General features: G+C 32.7%; 2 protein-coding genes and 1 long non-coding RNA gene across 5 annotated transcripts; 1 reads left to right on the plus strand and 2 right to left on the minus strand.

Moving 5' to 3' along the window:
* Positions 1-1,312: 1,312 nt before the first annotated feature.
* Positions 1,313-4,584, minus strand: LOC119643132 (raf homolog serine/threonine-protein kinase Raf). Its single transcript, XM_038042482.1, has 6 exons — positions 4,395-4,584; positions 3,674-4,327; positions 3,063-3,614; positions 2,776-2,994; positions 2,344-2,717; positions 1,313-2,279 (listed from the first exon to the last, which is right to left on the minus strand). The coding sequence occupies exons 2-6, from the start codon at positions 4,097-4,099 to the stop codon at positions 1,697-1,699; spliced, it is 2,154 nt and encodes a 717-aa protein (XP_037898410.1). The 5' UTR covers positions 4,100-4,327; positions 4,395-4,584; the 3' UTR covers positions 1,313-1,696.
* A 2,596-nt stretch (positions 4,585-7,180) lies between these two features.
* LOC119642097 lies at positions 7,181-8,726 on the minus strand. The gene is made up of 3 exons (XR_005247947.1): positions 8,371-8,726; positions 7,752-8,286; positions 7,181-7,697 (listed from the first exon to the last, which is right to left on the minus strand). It is a non-coding gene; the product is annotated as an uncharacterized LOC119642097 (long non-coding RNA).
* A 652-nt stretch (positions 8,727-9,378) lies between these two features.
* LOC119637168 (pre-mRNA-splicing factor 38B) lies at positions 9,379-14,196 on the plus strand. 3 transcript variants are annotated; one of them, XM_038033020.1, is made up of 6 exons: positions 9,379-9,426; positions 12,339-12,479; positions 12,584-12,708; positions 12,821-12,956; positions 13,144-13,250; positions 13,353-14,196. In XM_038033020.1, the coding sequence occupies exons 1-6, from the start codon at positions 9,390-9,392 to the stop codon at positions 13,950-13,952; spliced, it is 1,146 nt and encodes a 381-aa protein (XP_037888948.1). In that variant the 5' UTR covers positions 9,379-9,389; the 3' UTR covers positions 13,953-14,196. The 3 variants fall into 3 exon arrangements, with proteins under 3 accessions (XP_037888948.1, XP_037888957.1, XP_037888964.1); XM_038033029.1 differs by lacking the exon at positions 9,379-9,426 and adding an exon at positions 12,093-12,228; XM_038033036.1 differs by lacking the exon at positions 9,379-9,426 and having other exon boundaries at positions 12,410-12,493.
* The last annotated feature ends 5,901 nt before the right edge of the window (positions 14,197-20,097 follow it).

Below are 20,097 nucleotides of genomic sequence, written 5' to 3' on the forward strand. Positions count from 1 at the left end.
TTGGTATTGAGTATAAACCAAACAAAGTTATCTCAAATGTTTCTTTAGAGTTGCGTCCGCACAAAGCAGCTGCAAAAGAAAATACAAACAGCCGTTAGAAAATGAATTACTATTTGAAAAATGGAAGAAAATCAAAAAAATAGTAGAAAAACAAATAAACGTCAATTTGACTTTAATTTTTTACTTTTCTATCAATTACTAATGCATTGGATTCGAGAGCGAAAGCTGAATGCTGAGTAACAATTCGCTCAAACAATTCTGGTAAGACGCTCAGCTTGGCAGTGCCTCTATTATTCTTGATGTGACATCTGTTTTAACCTTTAAAATGGAATCAGGAAACAATGGGAAAACACCTGATTTCAAGAATTGATTAAAAGTCGTCAAAATAACACTACATAGCTCATCAGAGGATAACTTGAGTGTGCATGATGGAATGCGATCGGGTGCAGGCGCACAACAATATTTTAGAGAGCTCAAACAATGTAAAACGTAATTTTCTGAATTGACCGAGTACGGAATCTAAATCAAGTTAGTGATTTGATATAACAGTTTAACAGGCGGAATCAGCAGTTGAAAAAATTTCATCGGAAGTATTTAGCAAAGCGATTTGGGGTGTCAATAACACCACAAGAATCTAAGACTCTAAGCGCCCATAATCGGCTCTGCTATTCCAATATTAATATGAAAAATTAAAACACTAAAGGTGTATTTGGATCGGTGCCAACGAATACGTAAAGTAACTCGATCTAGAATAATAATCAACATTCGATGTATGAATTCGATTTGTTATAAAAATTTTCAGTCATATAGTTGCGGTTGCGTTTCCAACACGTTGCAGCGCGGCAACGACATTACAAATATGAATATTAATCCTAACCTTGCTTCATAATTAGGGATATCAAGATCACAGCATTTTCGAGGATTCGTCAGAAATATATTACATATAATTGCGACCAAAACCTTGCAATTAAACAAATCTTTGGCGGCTTTTATGCCGAAAACCTTCTGTATATCGAAGATTTGCGGAGAAGGAGAATTTGTCTTTATCGACTTTAAAATAACTGTTGGCGATTTTGAACATATCTGAAGGCAGTTAAGGCAGTTGTTTAAATTGGAGAGGAGACATTATTCGTCGATTTAAGACGTCAAATCGAAAAGTTCGATGAATAAAATTATCGATTTTTAAGTTTGTAACTTTTTTTATAATGCATTCTTGTTTTTTAATATTAAGATAATTTTTATAATAATAATATTTTGAAAACATTTTTTAGTAAACGCAATATCAATAAAACAAAAGGAAATACACAAAAAATAATGGTAATAATTAATGAAAATAAACCAGAAAACATATCCTATGATAATTTGTTAAATGTTAATCATCTACATAGTTAACAAATAATGAATTCAAGATTGAGGCTTTTGTTGATTTTGATTAAAGTTGCTGTTATTGTTTTAAATCTTCAGCAAAATTTGTGCTTAACTTACGCCTGTGCAGTACTGTAATATCAGATGGAGATTTTCTTTCTCCTGCGAACAACTTCTGTTAATATATTTTATTCTTTTTAACTTTAAAGCGTCTTTTACTCTTGTTGCACTGTTAGCACTTCAATTGCTTGTTTAAAATTTTTGAGTCGCTCTTACTGTTGTAATAATATGAAGTTTCTGAAATCACAAGCATAGTAAAGGATCAGCATCGCTAGATATTGCCAGCGCTGTGGTAATATTGAAAATTGTTAAGGTTCACCGGGGTATTGGGACTAGGACATACGTATAGGAAATCATCATGTTGCAGTTGGCTTTGAATTAATGTTGAATCGCTAGCACTTCGATGCAATTTGGGCAAAGTTCGCCATATATATTCCAACATATTGAGTAGTAGGCGAAACAAAGGCCGTTCGTTGCGATCGTATTTAATACAATCTTCTGTGAGCCGCTTTAAAGCCTGTGGGGCATCAGAACGCACCTTGGACATATCTGGTTTTAGAAGACCAACACCAACCATAAACAAAATCTGATCTTTATTATTGATGTGACTATAAGGTAAACATTCGCCCAGCAGTTCATACAGAACAATACCAAAAGCGTAAACGTCCGATTGAAATGAATATGGATTTTGCTCTTGCATACGTATAACTTCGGGGGCCATCCATAGGATACTGCCTGTTGGCTGATGTGCCTGCTTTTCGCCTGACCATCGCGTTTTCGCAGTAGCCAGACCAAAATCTCCTATCTTTACTGAATATTCGTCTTGTAGGAAAATGTTATTGGATTTCAAATCCCTAAGATTAAACAAAATAAATCCAAATGAAGAATAATAAGAAATATTTATAGAGTTTAACTTACCTGTGTATAATATTTTTAGCATGCAAATAATCCATACCTTGGGCCACTTGTCGCCCGATGTCGATTAAGGTTTTAAGTTTAAATTTTGTTTCCTTCACATGGATATGCTTATAAAGACTACTGCCCTCGCACCATTGGGTTACAATAGCTAATGATGGTTTAGAAACGCAACCCATAAACAGTAATATGTTACAGTGGCGGGTTTTCTTTAACATGGCCACTTCATTTTTGAATGCTTGCAGTTGAGCCGGACTGGGTGTTTTTACATTTAGGGTTTTTACAGCCACTGGACCATGCCAATGAGCTTTGTATACAGTTCCAAATGACCCAGAACCAATTCGAGGTCCTGTTAGGATTTCTTCGGCTTGTATATTCTAAACGCAGACAAAATTTATTGTTGTTGCTAAAAGCCTTTTTTATTTTCTCACCTACCCAATTTTCTTCCGAGCTTCGATTCTCTTTCTTTAGATGTTTCAATGTGCCAGTGGGCGAAGCCTGAGTGGAATTTAAATAATTTGCTTGCATTTGCGAAGGGCCATGAACCTGGATTAGCTTGCATTGAGCTTCAGTCAAAGGTTTTATGTTATTAATGCAAACGTTCGGAGCTGAATTTGAGCGATCCTGTTGACTTATGGAGCGCGGATGACGGGTCTACGATAAATTATAAAAAATATCAACTTAATTTGAATAAGTCTTTCGATAAGTTTAAATTAAAAAACCTGAAAATCTGGAGCACAACCACGACCTGAATACAAAATGCCGACAGCATTCTCTGGATTCTGAGCTAGTAAACGCTGATAGTAACTGTCGACCGGGAATTGTTGACACAATGTGGGCACCTTATCAAAACAGCGCTGATGGAACCGAAAATTGCATTGATTGCAATAGAAACCCGTAAACAGCAAGCGGCGACATCCCTCACAAAAGGCCAGAGAAAAAAATGTCTTACGTATAAATTGGTGCGATATGTGAGTCATTATAGGGCATTTATCCAACAATCGTACATAGATCTCGTCCACCTGCAGGCTGGCAATATCTGCATGCCAAGGTATAATGTAACGTCCATTCTCCGTAGTGCTAACTTCGCACATTTCGGGGGTAAGCTGTCGTAGTTTCAGAGCCTTCATTAGAGCATCGCATAATCGTACCCCAGCAATTACTTCGACGGACGTTCTTTGCTGATTGGGCAAATGAGCTCTAAGTAAAACTTTTCGCTGGCGTGTTAGAGTATTGCAATGACTGCTGTTATGATTGGATATAAAACTATCCGTCTATATTGGATTGAATATAAACTAATAATTTTTCTCAATGTCCAAAAGAAGCTACCTACCATATCTCCTCCTCCTCCTCCAGAACTATTATTATTGTATAAACATCTCTGATATATTCGTTGCTGCTGTTGTTGCAATTGTACTTGTTGTTGATTTTGATAATGTGACTGGCAGCTGTAGTCACCGCTGAGAAGTTGCTGCTGATATTGTGTATGCAATTGTTGCTTCAATTCCAATTCTTGTTGTGCACTTAACTGTTCCAGCAGTTCGGCCTCTTTAGCTTCCAATTCATGCAATTTTGAAGTTAGTTCCTGATATTCAGCTATATACATCGCTGGTGGCTCTTGCAGGTTAGCAAATTTTGCATTCAATGCATCGATATTCTCTCGAGTGACATGAATCACGGACTGGACGTTATGTAGCTCTTCTGGCAAGGGATCAAAAAGCTCTTCGCTGCCTCCCTCTGAAGATGGAGTACTAGTCATTTTGCACAACTAAAAGCAACTACGACGTACTTTGTTTTTACGTGCTTTACCTCATCAAACAAGGCAAATAAAATGCGTGGGCTTAATGGGCTTAACAACGTGCGAAACACAGCTGTGAATTCCCGCATTGAACCAAGAAAAGTAACAAAAATTCGACTAATCAAAGCAAATCCTCGATAACATAACCACCACGGGGGAAATATTCTACCATATCAAACAAACGCGGATCTATGCCAAGTAAAATGTCAAATATTTATATTTTTTGTTACATGCACACTTTTGAATATATAAATACCTATATGTAAAGAAAAATTCGTGCTTATATAGCAGAGTTTTCCTCGAAAACTAGTTGATGTTTGCTGTCATACTTTTCTTTAAAAAGATGTTTATTACTTCTTATTAGTCTTCTAATGTTTTATAACATTTTTATGTTTCTTTTTTTAACTGAATTTAATTTATTTTTCGATTATTTTAAGTCATTTTTACTTTAATTAAATGTTTATCCTGAAATATATCTTTTATTTAAATTTAGTCTCAAATTAATAATAATTGTTCTAATAAAAAAGGTAAACCCAAAATGTATTCAATGAAAAAAAAATCGATTTTTTTTTTAAATAGTCCGGTCAGCTGATTGTAAAGAGTTCCCAAACTATTCATTTTGTTTAGGTGATAATAAGGTTAGTGAATGAAGTTAACCATATTTTTCAATCGTTGAAACTTCATGAACTTGATATTACGAATATATTTTACACATTTCAGCGAATTTATGCTTGTTGATTTGCTGAATTGAAGAAGCAGAGGAAGTTATGTATAAAAATCGATTAATAAAATTAGTGCAAACACCTTTAGCTTTACAAAAATACATATTAACATAAAATACACTATAGATACGTGCAAGAGTTGCTATTTACTCTTTACTTTCTGTACGAATCAAAAAAATAAAAATTTACACAATCACTTTTGGAGAAAAGTGAAAAAATCTTTACTACCATAAGTAGATGAAATTATAAGTAACAATTATTTAATTAAAAAAAAAACCCACATAAAGAAAACTCAAGATTTGAAATTATTTTCTATTTATTGTTCATTCCACTTTTTAAAAAAAATGTTTTTATAATACTATTATATATAATAGATATTAATCATTAAATATATATTCTACTGTTGTTGTTTTTCTCCTGTTTTCTAAACAGAAAGGGTATCAAATTATAATTGCATCGACAAGCAACGTTTCAAATTGTTCATATCAGTCATTTCAAATTTATTCGAAATTTTATATATATTACGTGACTTGCAGATGCACTTTTTATTTATATATTCAATAAGTATTTAAATGTTTAAATAACAAATTTTTCTAAAATGTTCCGCAAATGCAGATTATATTCAAAAGCCAGGTGGCGATGATATCGAAGACCGAAAATAAAAATAAGTACAGTAGTTAAAAACGCACTATTGTCATATCCTAATCTATATGTAATCACAACATTTGGTGAGGCTTTCCATGAAAAATTTGAACATATCATATATACTGCAAAAAAAACAATATATTTTTCTTTCAACAATTCTGTAGAACCTCGTATTTGCACATTATCTATCTTTAAATTAAACTCATAAATTTAATTAAACTTTTAAGTCTAAAGTTTGCATAAATGGTGTGCATTGAAATCCAAGGTTGTAAATTGTCGTATTCTTTTAGTTGACGTAATCAATGTTAATTTTAATAAGGGAGTTTAAGAAAAATTGTTAATTGTTAAGATGCAGCAAAATAAATCCGTGCATGGGCATCCAGAAATAAATTGAAATATACACAGACTGATCGGAACGCAAGAGTTTTAGATCTTTCTTGACGTATTCACTATACCATCAAATAAAGCATATACGATAGCTTGATTTGTTTGGTGCGATTTTGATTTTCCGCTTATGAACTATTTGAACTTTGTGAACAGAAAAATGTTTGATTTTGACTTGGATGGACTTTGGGTGCGAACTTTATTGAAATGAGGTTGGATTAAATCATTTTAAAAAAGTCCTTAAATGAGAAGAACATAACATAGTTAATACTTATGTAATGGGATAATATTTTAGTTTCCGTTGTCGTCTTGATTTTTTCCAAATTATTTCAAATCTCTTCTTGTTTTGCAAGTCAGCAAATCACCAACCAAAAGAACTAATCCTTCTAGAAATTGTTACATTGTGTGGCGTTGTGTGAGCAGACGTCTAAAACGTAACGGCTGTTTTGTTACTGTTTTTCATTTAACAGCGATGCTCGCGGCTGCTTTTGTTGGAGTTATTGACTCGCGCACGAAGTAATAAGACTCTCAAGTTAAATTAACTGGATAAAAAAGATTCTGTCACGACCAATCATAACATTCTTATTTGTTAATTGTAGTAATTGTCATTAATAATTATTATTATTAATTAATCTTAGTAAGTAAGTATATTCACTCCCAATAGCTTATGTATATAACAAATAAATAATTCTCATCTTTTGCAAGGGAATTTTTTTGGGGCAATGCAGGAAATTGAAAGAAATAAATCCGACCCAATTAAATAACCTTACACGCGGCCAATTGCTTAACGGCAGTCATATTCTTAAGAAAATCAACGTTTTTTAAAGCGCGAGATATGATTTCATCCCATAATTATAAAATTGAATGAGTTTAGTTTGCTTATTTTCCAAAAAACTAAACATCTAGAGGTGATGATAGAAGAGCGAAAGCGAGCAAGTCAAGGAAAAACAATCGGAAACAATCAGGAAACCTTTAAAACCATTAAAAAGAACAACAATTTCTTATATTTCTTATATTTATATGTACTAACAAAGTATTTTAAATGTAGAATAAAGATATTATATAAATAAAGCTATTTATTTCATTTATATTTAAATATAAATTATATAAATTAATACACAATAGAATACAAAAAATAAAATTAAGGCGAAAAACATAACATTTTTAATTTTCATTTAACAACAAAAAACAAACATTCATTTAACAACAAAAAAACAAAACAACAACAATACAAAAAAAATTGAAACTAAACTAAATACATATTCAAATTTGAAAATTAATTCAATAATTAAAAGTAATTCAAATCAAGAAACTAAACTATTAAAGTATATATATACATACTACATAAAAGTTACAGACAATTCCGGCAAATCGCGACCAAGGTAGGCATCGTTATCGACGCAGTATTTTATGATCGCGCGCCAACGACGGTCCAAAAGGAGTAGGTCGGGGTTGCCGTATACTATAATCGCCACGTTAATCCGTTTCTCGTTTTGAATGAAGCCTAATGCATGCCGCACATCGCTAGGTATATGCTCCTTGCTTGACCTGATTGTTGAAATTAATATTATATTGCGTTCCTAAAAAAAACCAGGCGAAAGCAACATCAGTATTAATTCAAACTGTAATTTTGCGAAGGTTATATCTGTCCTTGGAATTCCTCCACAGAACCAATTTTAGGCACCGCTACGTCGGCATCATCAAAAAGTTTTCGCAAATGTTTACCTTGTTTCAGGTACGGAGTGATGATTCCAATTGATTCAGGTTTAATGTTTTTTTTTGTATAATTTAACTGTCATCATAAAAATCTGGAAAAAAAAAGTTTTTTAAAAAAATGCGTTTTTAAACTAAAGACAACTTACCATCTTCGCTTCGCAAGGATTATGCCACGATGGCGAGTCGTTTTCCTGCATATCTTCAGAACATGCCATGTGTTTTGGCTCGAGTTGGAGATTGCGGCAGCAAATCGTCAAGTTTCTTCAGCATTGCAGCTTCCCAAGAATTGTCTTCTCTTATCATTGTTATCAACATTTCTCTATAAACATGTATGTTCAGTATGGAGGGCAACGTCCGGTAATTGTAGAGTAATCTTATTAGCAGCCGAGTGTCAAAACCGTATGTAAAGGGAAAACTATCATCATTTTTTAAGTATGGAGCACGCAAAAGAATCCTCTCCAAATATGATTGCGAAAGGCCGCGATCACGAGTCTGTATGCACGGCGAGAATGTCAATCAAATGTGCCGCCAAAGGAACGATGCGTATTATTAGAAATAAAAGAAATCGCACGCGCTAATAATGATTGAAAATGTGTGTGGGCTCAGGAGTTGTGAATCTTATCACAAAATCTGCTTCGAATGACACATGAAACGAGTGTCACCAAAAAGGCCATTGTAACCCTAAAGTTTGATTGTCGAAAATTTGAGAACATCAGAAGATCACACCATTTATATGAAATGTACAAAAACTTAAATAATGCTTACAATGTGATCATATCAAGGCAATAACTTGCTTCATAAAGTAAGCAAATATATCACATACATTATGTAAAATTTTCAAATATTGTGATTATAAATTTCTACAACATAATCACAATAAACTTTTTCCTTGTATTTTCTAATTCTTAAATTTTTTAGACTCGTTTCTAATACGCCGAAACTTGCAAATTTCCACTACCTATTGACTTAAAACAATGAGTCGCATGTTCATATCTTATGTCAAACTAGAAGATATAAGCTATATATCTCAATACCAGAAAAAACTTAATATCGCCAAAAAAAAAAAAAATAAAATAGTTGTGAATTTCTAATTTGAGCACTACATACACACATGCGTTATATCAAGTAATACTGTTTCATATATCGGTATAGCCGTTTTTGGGAGTAATTGCGTACCATAGCCATATGAATTTGATCTTTTCTGTCATTCACGTCAAAAGATTCGACATATGATCGCAGCAACTAATTTCTTTGGTGTCACACGAGAGTGAAAATTGATTTAAAATTATTTCTCTCCACTATTTAGTTTCCAGGTGTTCCCCTCAAGATGGCAATGGAATGAATTCATTTGTGGGGAGAAAAAAATTATAAGAGATAAACATTCAATGTGATGTGATAAGGATATGATTAAACTACTTTTCAAAAAAAAGACTTATACCAGAGGATTTAATGCCGTATTGGCATACAGGACAAATTAAAAATTTCTACGTAAGAAACGCGTAGCGTTTCAAGGATCTCAAAAACCTAAATGATTGTAAGAATCCTTATCATCTATTACTGGTAAGGCATGTAAGATTTTGTGTCAGTGATTGTACAAAAATGTTTGCACTGTTTGTAGTAGTTGCTCTTATGACATGCCAAATGGCAAGTAATTCAACAAACGGTTGACGGTAACTGCCCAGTGATTTTAAGCTTAAGTTTGTACGTTGTACCAGATTTGGTTTTTTAATAGTTTATCAAATTGCATTATTGCTTTAAAATTGGTCGTCTATCTTTCTAAATTAATGGTTAAGGATGGAGACAACAGAGCCCAAGACATGCGTAAGTAATCCGAACTTATATCTTTCTGTTTCTGCCTTTTGCTTGGATTGTTTAAATTGTGCATTTGTTTAATCTGAAATGCCTTCGGGATCTTTCAGATTTATTATACAAAGCTTTATTGAGACGCGAAGCTATGAAGCTATAAATGTTGAATCCGTCTTCCGTAATTCTGCTTTATCTCGTAACTTTCAAATCCAAATCATTTCTGCCCACATCGTACGGTCTGTGGAGTGACAATTCGATCTAGCTTATAGGCAAACTTATGTCAACATTTACATATGTGCAGTAGCTCATTTTAATCTTAAATCTATGCGTGGAATCGAATTGAGGGACAATGCACTTCATCATCAATTTTTATTTCATTTCTATACGAATGTTTTACATTCTCACCCGTTTCGTCCCGTGCGATAGCATGAACCGAACATGCTTAATAATATAATAAATATTTACTCGAATTAACTTGAACTCTATATCCGCAATTGTTGACACAAAATTAATCAATGATATTTTACATTAAGTTATCTAGATAATGAATTCTTAAGCCAAAATAAAACTTGTTTTTTTTTTTTAAATAAATAATTTTGTAATAATTTTCGTGAACCCATATGTTACGATTTATGTTATATTTTTAAGTTACTAAAAAATTTGATTATTAATTGAAAACTTTAGTCTCAATTCAACTCTATTTATACCCCGATTAGAAGTGGACATGACGATGGAAAAAGGAAAAAAAAAAAAACAGTTGCTTCATATTGATGACAAATACAGTAAAATAGATTTCAGCCAAAGGCATTAAATAATTGTGCCTGGTTTTACTTTCAATCCTTTTGCTTTTCATCAGGCAAGGCAAGTTTTCAACCCATGTTTAATGTTTTGAAATTCTAAAAAGTACTAAGATTTTGTCGATCTAGAAAATTTCATTTGCTATATGTACCTTACGCTCCCAAAGTGGACGGCCAATCGCGGAAAAAGTGAATGCAATATTGGCAAAAGTCGAACAAGACCGTCATGTAAGCATGTAAGCAGTCATGATATTGCCAGAGACTTCAACAGCAATCACTAAACAGTATTCAACCAACTGGAAAAAGCTGGTTACAAAAAAAAAACTTAATTTATGGGTACCGCCAGTCTTGACTCAAAAAAATTAATTAATTGACCGCATTTCAATTTGTGAATATCTATTGAAACGCAAAGTCAATATTATTAATCATTTTATTTTCAATAATGTTAAAAAAAGAAAGAAAAGCAGCAATATTTTGTATTCATATATATATGCTTTATTTTAGTGTTGCTACGGCTTGTTGTTCAATCGATTTGTTTGTTTGTTTGTTTGTATAGTTTGTCATTTTAACAGAGTTTTTGTTTGATTTGTCATTTAACAGATTGGCGTTACATAGCTTTGTCATTTAATAGATCGGCGTTACTAGCTTTGCCATTTAACCGAGCTCAGGACGAATGTGTTGGCACTTTTTCTTATTTATTAGGAGCAACTCTATGTCTATTCTCCGTACGTGCTTTTTCTTCTTATTGCCTTATTTTGGTGTAAAAGAAATAGGCAACTAACGGTTTTTTAACCAAAAACCATTTTGCAAGCGCTTTCGAAAGATTGAGAAAGAAAAATTTTTTACTAAGAGAAGTGATTCTACTAAAAAATTATAGAAAAGAACATCAATTAAACGAAAAAATTAAACAAAAAATACAAAAAAATTAAAATTCATATTATAAACTATTATATCTGTGTTGTGTTAGTTTATTGTCTACTTTTCTAAATAAAGTAAAGTTTTTATTTTCAGCTTCAAATTCATAATTGTCTTGTAAGTGAATTTAATAAAATATATATATATTTTTTGCCTAGGAGACCTTTATATTTCTCCATTTCGTCCAAAGTAGTTTTTTAGTGCATGACATTTTATTTTGGTGCATTGCTGAATATATGTATGACTACCAATATCTTACACATTATTACTTGGTTTGTGATATGTATTTAATAATTTTTTGCGTTCTTTTTTAACTACTTTAGTTAAAGAAACAAAAAAAAAAGGAAGAAAACTTTAACTAATTATTAGGACCCTCGCAACACTAACGATTATTGAGTTGAACATATGCAAATTACATTAACTGAATGTTGTGCTCAACTTCATTAGAGTACGTACAAATTATATTTGCTGCACTGCTTACTGTTTGTTTACTCGTACAAGAAGAACAACTGTGTTCAGCGTTTAGGGGAATAAAGTCGAAAATTACGATTCTGCGTATCACACAAACACGTTTATCTTATTTAAGTAATATGTAGAAAGAAATGCGGTTTAAATATGATTTATAAGAAATTGAAATATTTTTATTTTTTGCTAATATCTAATGTACTCATACAAAGCTTTGTTTAAAATAAACAATATATGTTTGGTGATTAAATAAAAATAGGGACGAAAGAATACAATAGAATTAAAACAGTTGCAGCGACTATATCATATTTGAAAAATAACGCAGCTGATTAAATATATATAAATACCGCAAAAAGCCGATCTCTCAAATCGCAAGTAGAGTAGATGCGTGCAATAATAATTTTTAAATATATTTTGTGTGCTTGGCAATACCGGACGAAGTTCATTATTCGATACCCCACTTAATATTCGTCAAAGTAACCCTGCTTTCGGCTTCGCATTTTTTTGTTGGCAGATAAACGTTTTGGAGAAAAATTCTTAGTTTTATTGAAATACTCGGAGAAATAGCGAAATAGGAAAAATTTATATATATGTATATATATATATAGAGTAGTAATTAATAAAGTTATAATGGAAGAAGGTAATTTGAGTGGGAATATATATGAAAACTTTCAATACAGATATTGTAATGGGCATACGAATTGTAATTCATTAATAAAATAAAAAACGTATTATACTAATTTTCTTTAGAGTACCAGGCTTCATCGTCACAGTCAGCCGCCAAAAAAATTGGCAAGCAACATAATACTTTGCCTTTGTGGGGAAACGAAGCGACCATGAACTTGAATCCTTTGATTTTGGCCAATATACAGAGTTCCAGCTATTTTAAAGGTACGTCTCCAAAGGTACAGTAGCAAGGAATATTTTCCGGAATATATCCCGTTTTTTTTCGTCTTATCAAATTTGTAATTTTCATGTCTATACTACAATTTTAGTTCATTTATTTAAATTGAAAACTTATCATGAGGTGGTCGACGAGATTTACTATCAAGTTAAGCATATGGAACCTTGGGAACGTGGGTCCCGTAAGACCAGTGGTCAGACCGGCATGTGTGGCGGAGTGAGTTTATGAAATGTACCTTTTTCGTTTTGAGATCTTTTACATTTATTTAAATGGATATTCAGCTAATATATGGTAGTAATTGTAATTTCTGATCTAATTTTGTGCTTAGGTTCGCGGTGTTGGTGCCGGTGGTATAGTTTCAACAGCCTACTGTTTGCTGTACAAACTTTACACTTTGCGTTTGACTCGTAAGCAAGTAAACGGACTTATAAATCACACCGACTCACCCTATATTAGGGCTTTAGGTAAGTGGTAAGTCGCAAGAGAGTCTGACAAAATCTATTTGCACAAATATTTCAGCCAAAATATATTAAAGTTTCAATATCTCCTACCAAAAGAGTAGGTATTTTATGTATAGAAAGAAAATTTACATTAATAAAGTATTCTTGTACTTCCTTTTTTGTTTTTCGAATGTGTTTTTCACTCGTTTAGGATTCATGTACTTAAGATATACCCAACCACCGGCAGATCTTTATGATTGGTATGAAGACTATTTGCAGGATGAAGAAGAGATCGACGTAAAGGCCGGTGGTGGCCAGGTGAGTCGCTTGTACGACCATTTTAATTTTTCCTATAAAAGAAGTTTTATTATTACCAGTCTTGGTAATAATTAATAAGTGCATTTCGTTATTTCCTTAAAGATTATAACTATTGGCCAAATGGTTTATCAGTTCCTAACCAAATTGGATTGGTTTTCGACACTATTTCCTCGTATTCCCGTGCCCATACAGAAGCAAATTGAGAAAAAAATTGAACAATATTGTCGTGAAAACAATATCTCGGTGCATCAATTAAGTTCAGGTGGTTTAAATATTCCAGTACGTACAGGGGGACGTCACGAAGAAATGGAAACAGAAATCGACTATGAGCGCCGTGGTCACAGTCGTGAACAATATGTTAATAGAGCGCCACCTAAACCGCCTGCTAATTATCGAGGAGAGCACGACGATCGTGATTATCATCAATCATTGCCAACATCGTCTGTCAATCGTGAACACAGATCCCGCAGGCACGAAGAACGCTATTCATCTCCGGAGAGCGTTTACCGGGGCAACAGCCGTGAACGAGAGCATTATCGGGAGAAACACAAAAAGAAACACAAACATAAGCATCGCTCCCGTAGTCGCAGTCGAGGACGTTCAGAGCGAACGAAAGGACGTTCCGAACGACATCATCATCGTCATCATCGTTCAAAAAGTCATTACGACGACGATTATAACGAAGAAAAACATTATCGGTGAAATTTCACTGACTTTAGTTTGCTTTTTTGCTTTTTTGTATAAGTAGTTAATTAAGTTTTTTTAACGATTGCATAAATATGGGGCGGTTTTGTAAGCAAAGGTTTCTTCTCAAAAATATTCTTTAACTACCTCGATTTTTTTAAGCATTAAATGTTATTACTCCTTTTGCTTACAGAATATGTATATATCTGTATATATATATATATATATGTATGTATGAATATGTATATATATATATATATATATATATGTATATATATATATATATATATATAGAGCCGAAGACGAGTGCCATCAAAAAACTCAATTTTTGATTAGAGCTTTCAGTGCTTTCCTAACGAGAAGGTGAAGTTTATTATTATTGAAGATTATTATAATATTAAAGCTCAGGTTTATATGTAAAAAGAATGCCGACATATTCTCAATAGCTTTTCGTGCACACCGCTATAGAAAAAGTAAACTTTGTTATGATGTAAAGAAAAATGTTAAGCTTACGATTAACTACTTTTATTCTCTTTTAAGTTTGGTTTTTCTTTTACTCTACACTTATTGCCTATAGAAAACGATTCGCTTGCCTAGGCGATTAATTGTTTATTAAAAAGAAATAAAGTTTACTTAAAAAATATATGAATATTATATAAGCCGCCTTCGTTTTATTTTGAACCAAATTAGAATTTCAGTTTTTGATTTTCCAACTTAAGCTTAGACCCAGGCTTGAAAAGTATCCTATATATATTTATATATATATATGTATAGATACATTTGAGATAAACTAAGAGGAACTAAAAAGTTTTTTGAATGGAAAAGTAGGCTTGTCGAAGTTTTGGGAATTTCAACTGAATATCCGACGGTGGATTTAGAAACAGATCGATTGTTTTCAATACTGTCGTAATGATTCTAGATTTTAAAAACGAATTTTTCCAATCCAATTAGGAAATATTTAAGCATCTTCCTCTTTCCGTTTTTTCTAATTCATTTTTTTTTTGTTTTCTCGTTTGTGCAAAGAAGAAAGAGATTTGATTTTTATTAAAAAGAAAAGAACATTTTGTGTAATCAGACAACGAAAACAAAAACCCCGGGTGCATCAAGCTGTGAAACAAACCACAGCAAGAAATATCCGATTGTTTTTTGCAAGATCTCGCATGAAGACATATATGTCTGTGCGTGTGCACTAAACGCATTGTTGTTGCGCATTATTTTTGCTCTAGAATTTAAGGTGTTCATCGAGGAAGGATTCCAGTATAAACAATAGTAAAACAGGAAAAGAGGAAGCGAAGAAAAAGGAAACGCTGCAACTGCCGAAATATTTTTCCCCTCTTTACATTTTCTTAAGCAGAGGGTTGCTTATCTTTTATAATGGGTGCCAGGACATGCGGAGTGCGACAATAGCAACAGCGGCAATATCAACAACAATGGGTCAAATGTCTTTGTTAGATATTTTCTTTTTGTTTTGTTTTTTTTAATTGTATATTTTCCCTTATCACCCTAATTTCATGTATATACATATATATGAGTATGTGCCTGTCGCTTTATTAATTTACTAATAATACTTTCTGCAAAATTAATAAAAATTATTGTTGAAAAGAAAAAGAAAAGAAGCAGAATTCATAAATTATTCCTTTACTTTATTTCAAATGTTTTAATGGTATTCCATTTAGGGAACGCTTGAACATATCCTTATAGTCTATGTATCTGTATATGTACGCTACCGTAAGCTTATTGGTCGGCTATTCTTCTCTGCAAAATATATTCTGATCGAATTCTCATTATTATTAGAATATTATATGAAACAAATCAAGTTACAAAAGATATAACATATAGGGACAAAGGAATCATTACTTATGTAACCTACCAATTTTTATTTAGCCGAATAAGCTAAGCTTTGTCTCTGCAATTAGTCATATTCATGTTTTATAGTTATTCGATCCGATTCGATTCGATTGGATTCGATTCGATATTTCAGCCATTTCGGTTTGCTGTTGAAATCGATCTTTTATCTCTGCGGCGTTGAAGTTGTAAACTTTTTATTTCAAATAATTTCTTCTCTTTTCTTCTTAAGAATTTTGCATCTGTAAGTGGTTTGCTTAATTCTCGGTTCTCTTTCGCTTTTTCTAAAACATACTACTACTACTAGTACTACTACTACTATTAGTCTACGCGAATCTGCGGACTTATCCTACTACTATAGGGTTCAGTTCAAGATATGTTTGAGATGCTCTTACGATCGGTATATATTGTGCCATCCTCACTATAGCTGTATAATTCCTTTCCGACATACCATTTTGTTGAGGAGTGTAATCGAAACTAACTTCACGATTGTTTAACTCTTTTGTTTTACATAACTTTCGAATATTTGTCTGCTCAGTGTGCAAATTGATGGTCGGATCAAAACGTTTTGATTCGCTGTTCGCCTTTTCATTTTTCTTACTAACGCTTAATATACTTGGACTTTTTTGTATGTATCTCGCTCTTACTTTTCAATAAAAATCATCATTCATTATATCCTTTAATTTTGTTGTAACGTGAATTTCCAAGAGCAGTCAAATTTCTGTTAGTTGCAGAATCCTTCATGATTGCTCTATTGGAGGTAAAACTTACCATAGAGTTATACTTGCGAATCTTCGCGATTGAAATTAAATTTAATCTTAGATATGTGAAACGAAGCTCCTTTCTCAACCCATCAAATCCTCTATCAGCGAATTGAGCGAATTCCTCCTTCTTCCCCCTTTTGTTCGTCTTCTTCTACTGTTAGTTGTGTGAAACAGGTTCAATGCGAACACGGAATTCGTTACTTGAACCTTAATAAAGTTGGCAGTTAGCTTGTTTGTAAATATATATTAATATTTATATATATATGTCTTGCGACGTCCACCACGTAATTAAAAAACCTTACCCCTACACCCAGAAGTCATCGATAACGCTCACTAAAAACTGATACTACATCTTGACTGGTTTCGCAGAATTCTAAATGTTTCTTCCTGGTTTTTATAGCGAAAAATTGTTGCCTTTACTTTCTTGCCATCCAGGCAGTCTTTCCGCAGGCGTGTGCCGACTAAACTTAAACTTGCCACTTCGTTAATTGTTTGCCTATGCAATTTTCGCTCGTGTTCTTTGATCAGTTCCACTTTTGACTTTATTATTTATCACTGTATCTCAATAAATGTGTTTTTCGCTAAGAAAGTTCTTTAAATAATTTATATTGACTTAAAAACGAATAAAACGAGTCTTAAGAAAATAGTCATCAAAATTCGCAAATCGTATAGATCTGGCAGAAAGCTCTGCAAAATATTTGCATTCATTTTCAGATCAATGTTTATTATAGTTAATAAGAAGCTATTTTTGGCTCATTGTGGCCGCGGTTTTGCGCGCCCTATGCCTATTTGTCCGATCTGATGTGCGTATATAATTAACTAAAAATATTTCTACTGCAAGTGTCGCATTTCTATCACTGTATTCTTCGCTATTTGAAGACATTCAATATTTGCCATTGAATGGACGAAAGGGGAGACAAACATGAATGTAAACCTATTTTGTCATATTTTAATCTTTTTGTGTCGCTTATAATCCAAATGATTAATATTAGAATTTTTCGATGATGGGAAAGGTTATTTGGGAAAAGTTTTTATTATTTATGGTCTGGGAAATTCACCTTTTCTTTATTTTGGCTTCACCGATGCTTTGAACTTTGCATAATCTTACGGAAGATTTCATTGTCACTCTATGTCAATGTACAGTCTAATTCCTCATAAATATGCTCGGCGCAAGAAATAATTCAGAGGTAAGGAATTAACTAACAACAACGTAAGTATCATCCAACGTTAAATCCGCAATGACGATGCCGGATGTAGAATGAATGAAAAACATATAACACTAGGCCCCCAAAAACGCTATGGCGATGAGTTGATTTTTTGGGGTTTTTTCTTTTAGATTATTCGATGCTCCAAATCAGTTGAGATATATTTTTATTTCTTGTTTTTTGGTTTTTTCGAAAAACTAATAGCGACTCTTGATGAATGTTTTCTTTATTTTAATTTCCTTTTGTATGTGCGCGTGTGTTTGCTTTTGGTTTACATAATGTAAGTAACGTGATTTTAAATGTGCGTAAGCATATGTGCCTCTAAGCTGAGATCGTGTTTTATATGTTACGAAACGATTTGACGTTTTCTAACATATTAGTGGAGTCGAACGCACGCAGTGCCGCGTTAATACAAAGTTAAAAGCTTTCTAAGCATAAGAAAGCTTAGCAATCAACTGTTGAGAATGTTTATGATTCCGACAGAGAAAAAAAAAACCAAAAAAAAACTTGCATTTTATTTAAAGAATCCGAAAAAGGCTACTAACTATTATACAATCAATAATGCAAGGTAATAATACTTTACAGTAGACAGGCAATGGCTTGAATAGCTCACAGTACGTGTTGTTGTTGTTGTTGTTGTTGCATTATTCGTTGAGTTCAATTTAATGCAAAATGCAAATAACAAAACGACCGGAGGGTTGGAGCGGGGAGTGGGGCATATCGTTGAAGTTAATTCCATTCAATTCACAATTCGATAAAGTGCCAACAAATTAAGTTAACTCAAAACCCCTAACATGAACATACGTTTCACAGAGATTCTGTTACAGCGATGGGAAACGTTATGGAAAATTGAAATTTTTTCTCTACGAAATCAATTAGTTAACGGTAAGCAGTGAGAAAATATGCATTTCTGCCGTCTTTCAGTCATTTAACTCTATCTGTGCAAGCCATATGGACATTTAACTAGCATTTAAGTTGCATTTAATTTAAATAAATTTTACGAAATTTTTTCGAGGGCAATAAATACCAGCAATTATTGAAAATTGAACATGTTTTATACGCTCGTTGTGTTGGGCAAAATTATTTTAGCATATTTTAACATATGGTCCACCTATTGTGAAGTGAGAGGCAAATGCATTGTAAAAAGGATCGACACAAAAATGTTTAGAACAAGTTTTCCGCTTCGCTGCAACTAATGCATGACTTGTTTTAACTGTTAAATATGAATTTTTTTTTTTTTTTTTTGTAACAAAACCAACGCAAAAGAAATCAACACAAGGAACACACATACCATTGCCTAGTCAAGCAAGGTTTCCTTTCTTTAATACGCGATTATATTTCCCGTTTTTTTTGGTGCATTAAACGTCACTTTTCAGAATAACATTCCAAACTCTTATCGAGACAGTCTTGCTTTTTGTCTTTTTTTTCTTTTTTTTCTTTTCTGTTTAAGTAAACGGGAGAAAAGAATTTCCTTTTTTTCTGTATGGCATTCATTAGGCACTTCATTTCGTTGCATCGGGTAAACTAATCACTAATGTACAAAAAAAGTGATTATGCCCTACGCCACTTGTGGTAAAGGTATATTCAGTTCTTCTGAACGTTTGTCTAAAACGTCTCAGCGGCCTTTTATTATAGAAAATCGAATCAAAATCATCTTCCGAAACGTTTTAATCACGTTCATCCGTTCGTTCCCATCTGTTTTGTCTGCCTATCCAATGTCTGTGTCCGCGTGACATTTTTTTCACAAAACGAAAGATGGAAACTGGTCGAGTAGAAAGATTTTTCGATTTGTAGTGTACACCTTCGTTTTCCAAATGCCTTCCTCGGACGGAAGAGTGCTTATGATGGAAATAAATGAATAACTGTTATAGAAACGAAATGGTGTAGAGTATTTAATTGTTGAGTTTATTTAATAATAAAGCTTTCACTTTTTTTTTCAGCTGCCATATCAATCAAGAAAAAGAAAAAGGTTAGCGAAATTGTTTAATGGAGAACCGACCGAACAGATTTACCGTTTGCTTATAGTTTATAGTTTACGGCTTCAAAATTTTCTTTAAATCGTTAACTAAAGATAAGTCGGAAACCGAAATAAAATTGAGCAAAGATTTAGCTGCACATACACTTACACTTAATCTAATTAAATTTTTTCTCGTGTACATTTTAAAAACGAGAGGAATTAAGGAGAGACAAGGCAATTCTTTTTTTTTTTGTGTAAAAAATTTTTTTTTTTTTTTAGTTTTCAAATAATTTCCTTAATCTTGTAACTATTAACTGAGTGACGTGTTAAGTAAAATGAAGTAAATGCTTTAGGAAAGAGCGAGAACTTAACAATAATAATAGGATTAAACA

This window comes from Glossina fuscipes, unplaced genomic scaffold (genome assembly GCF_014805625.2).
Source record: "Glossina fuscipes isolate IAEA_lab_2018 unplaced genomic scaffold, Yale_Gfus_2 0, whole genome shotgun sequence".
Lineage (NCBI taxonomy): Eukaryota > Metazoa > Arthropoda > Insecta > Diptera > Glossinidae > Glossina > Glossina fuscipes.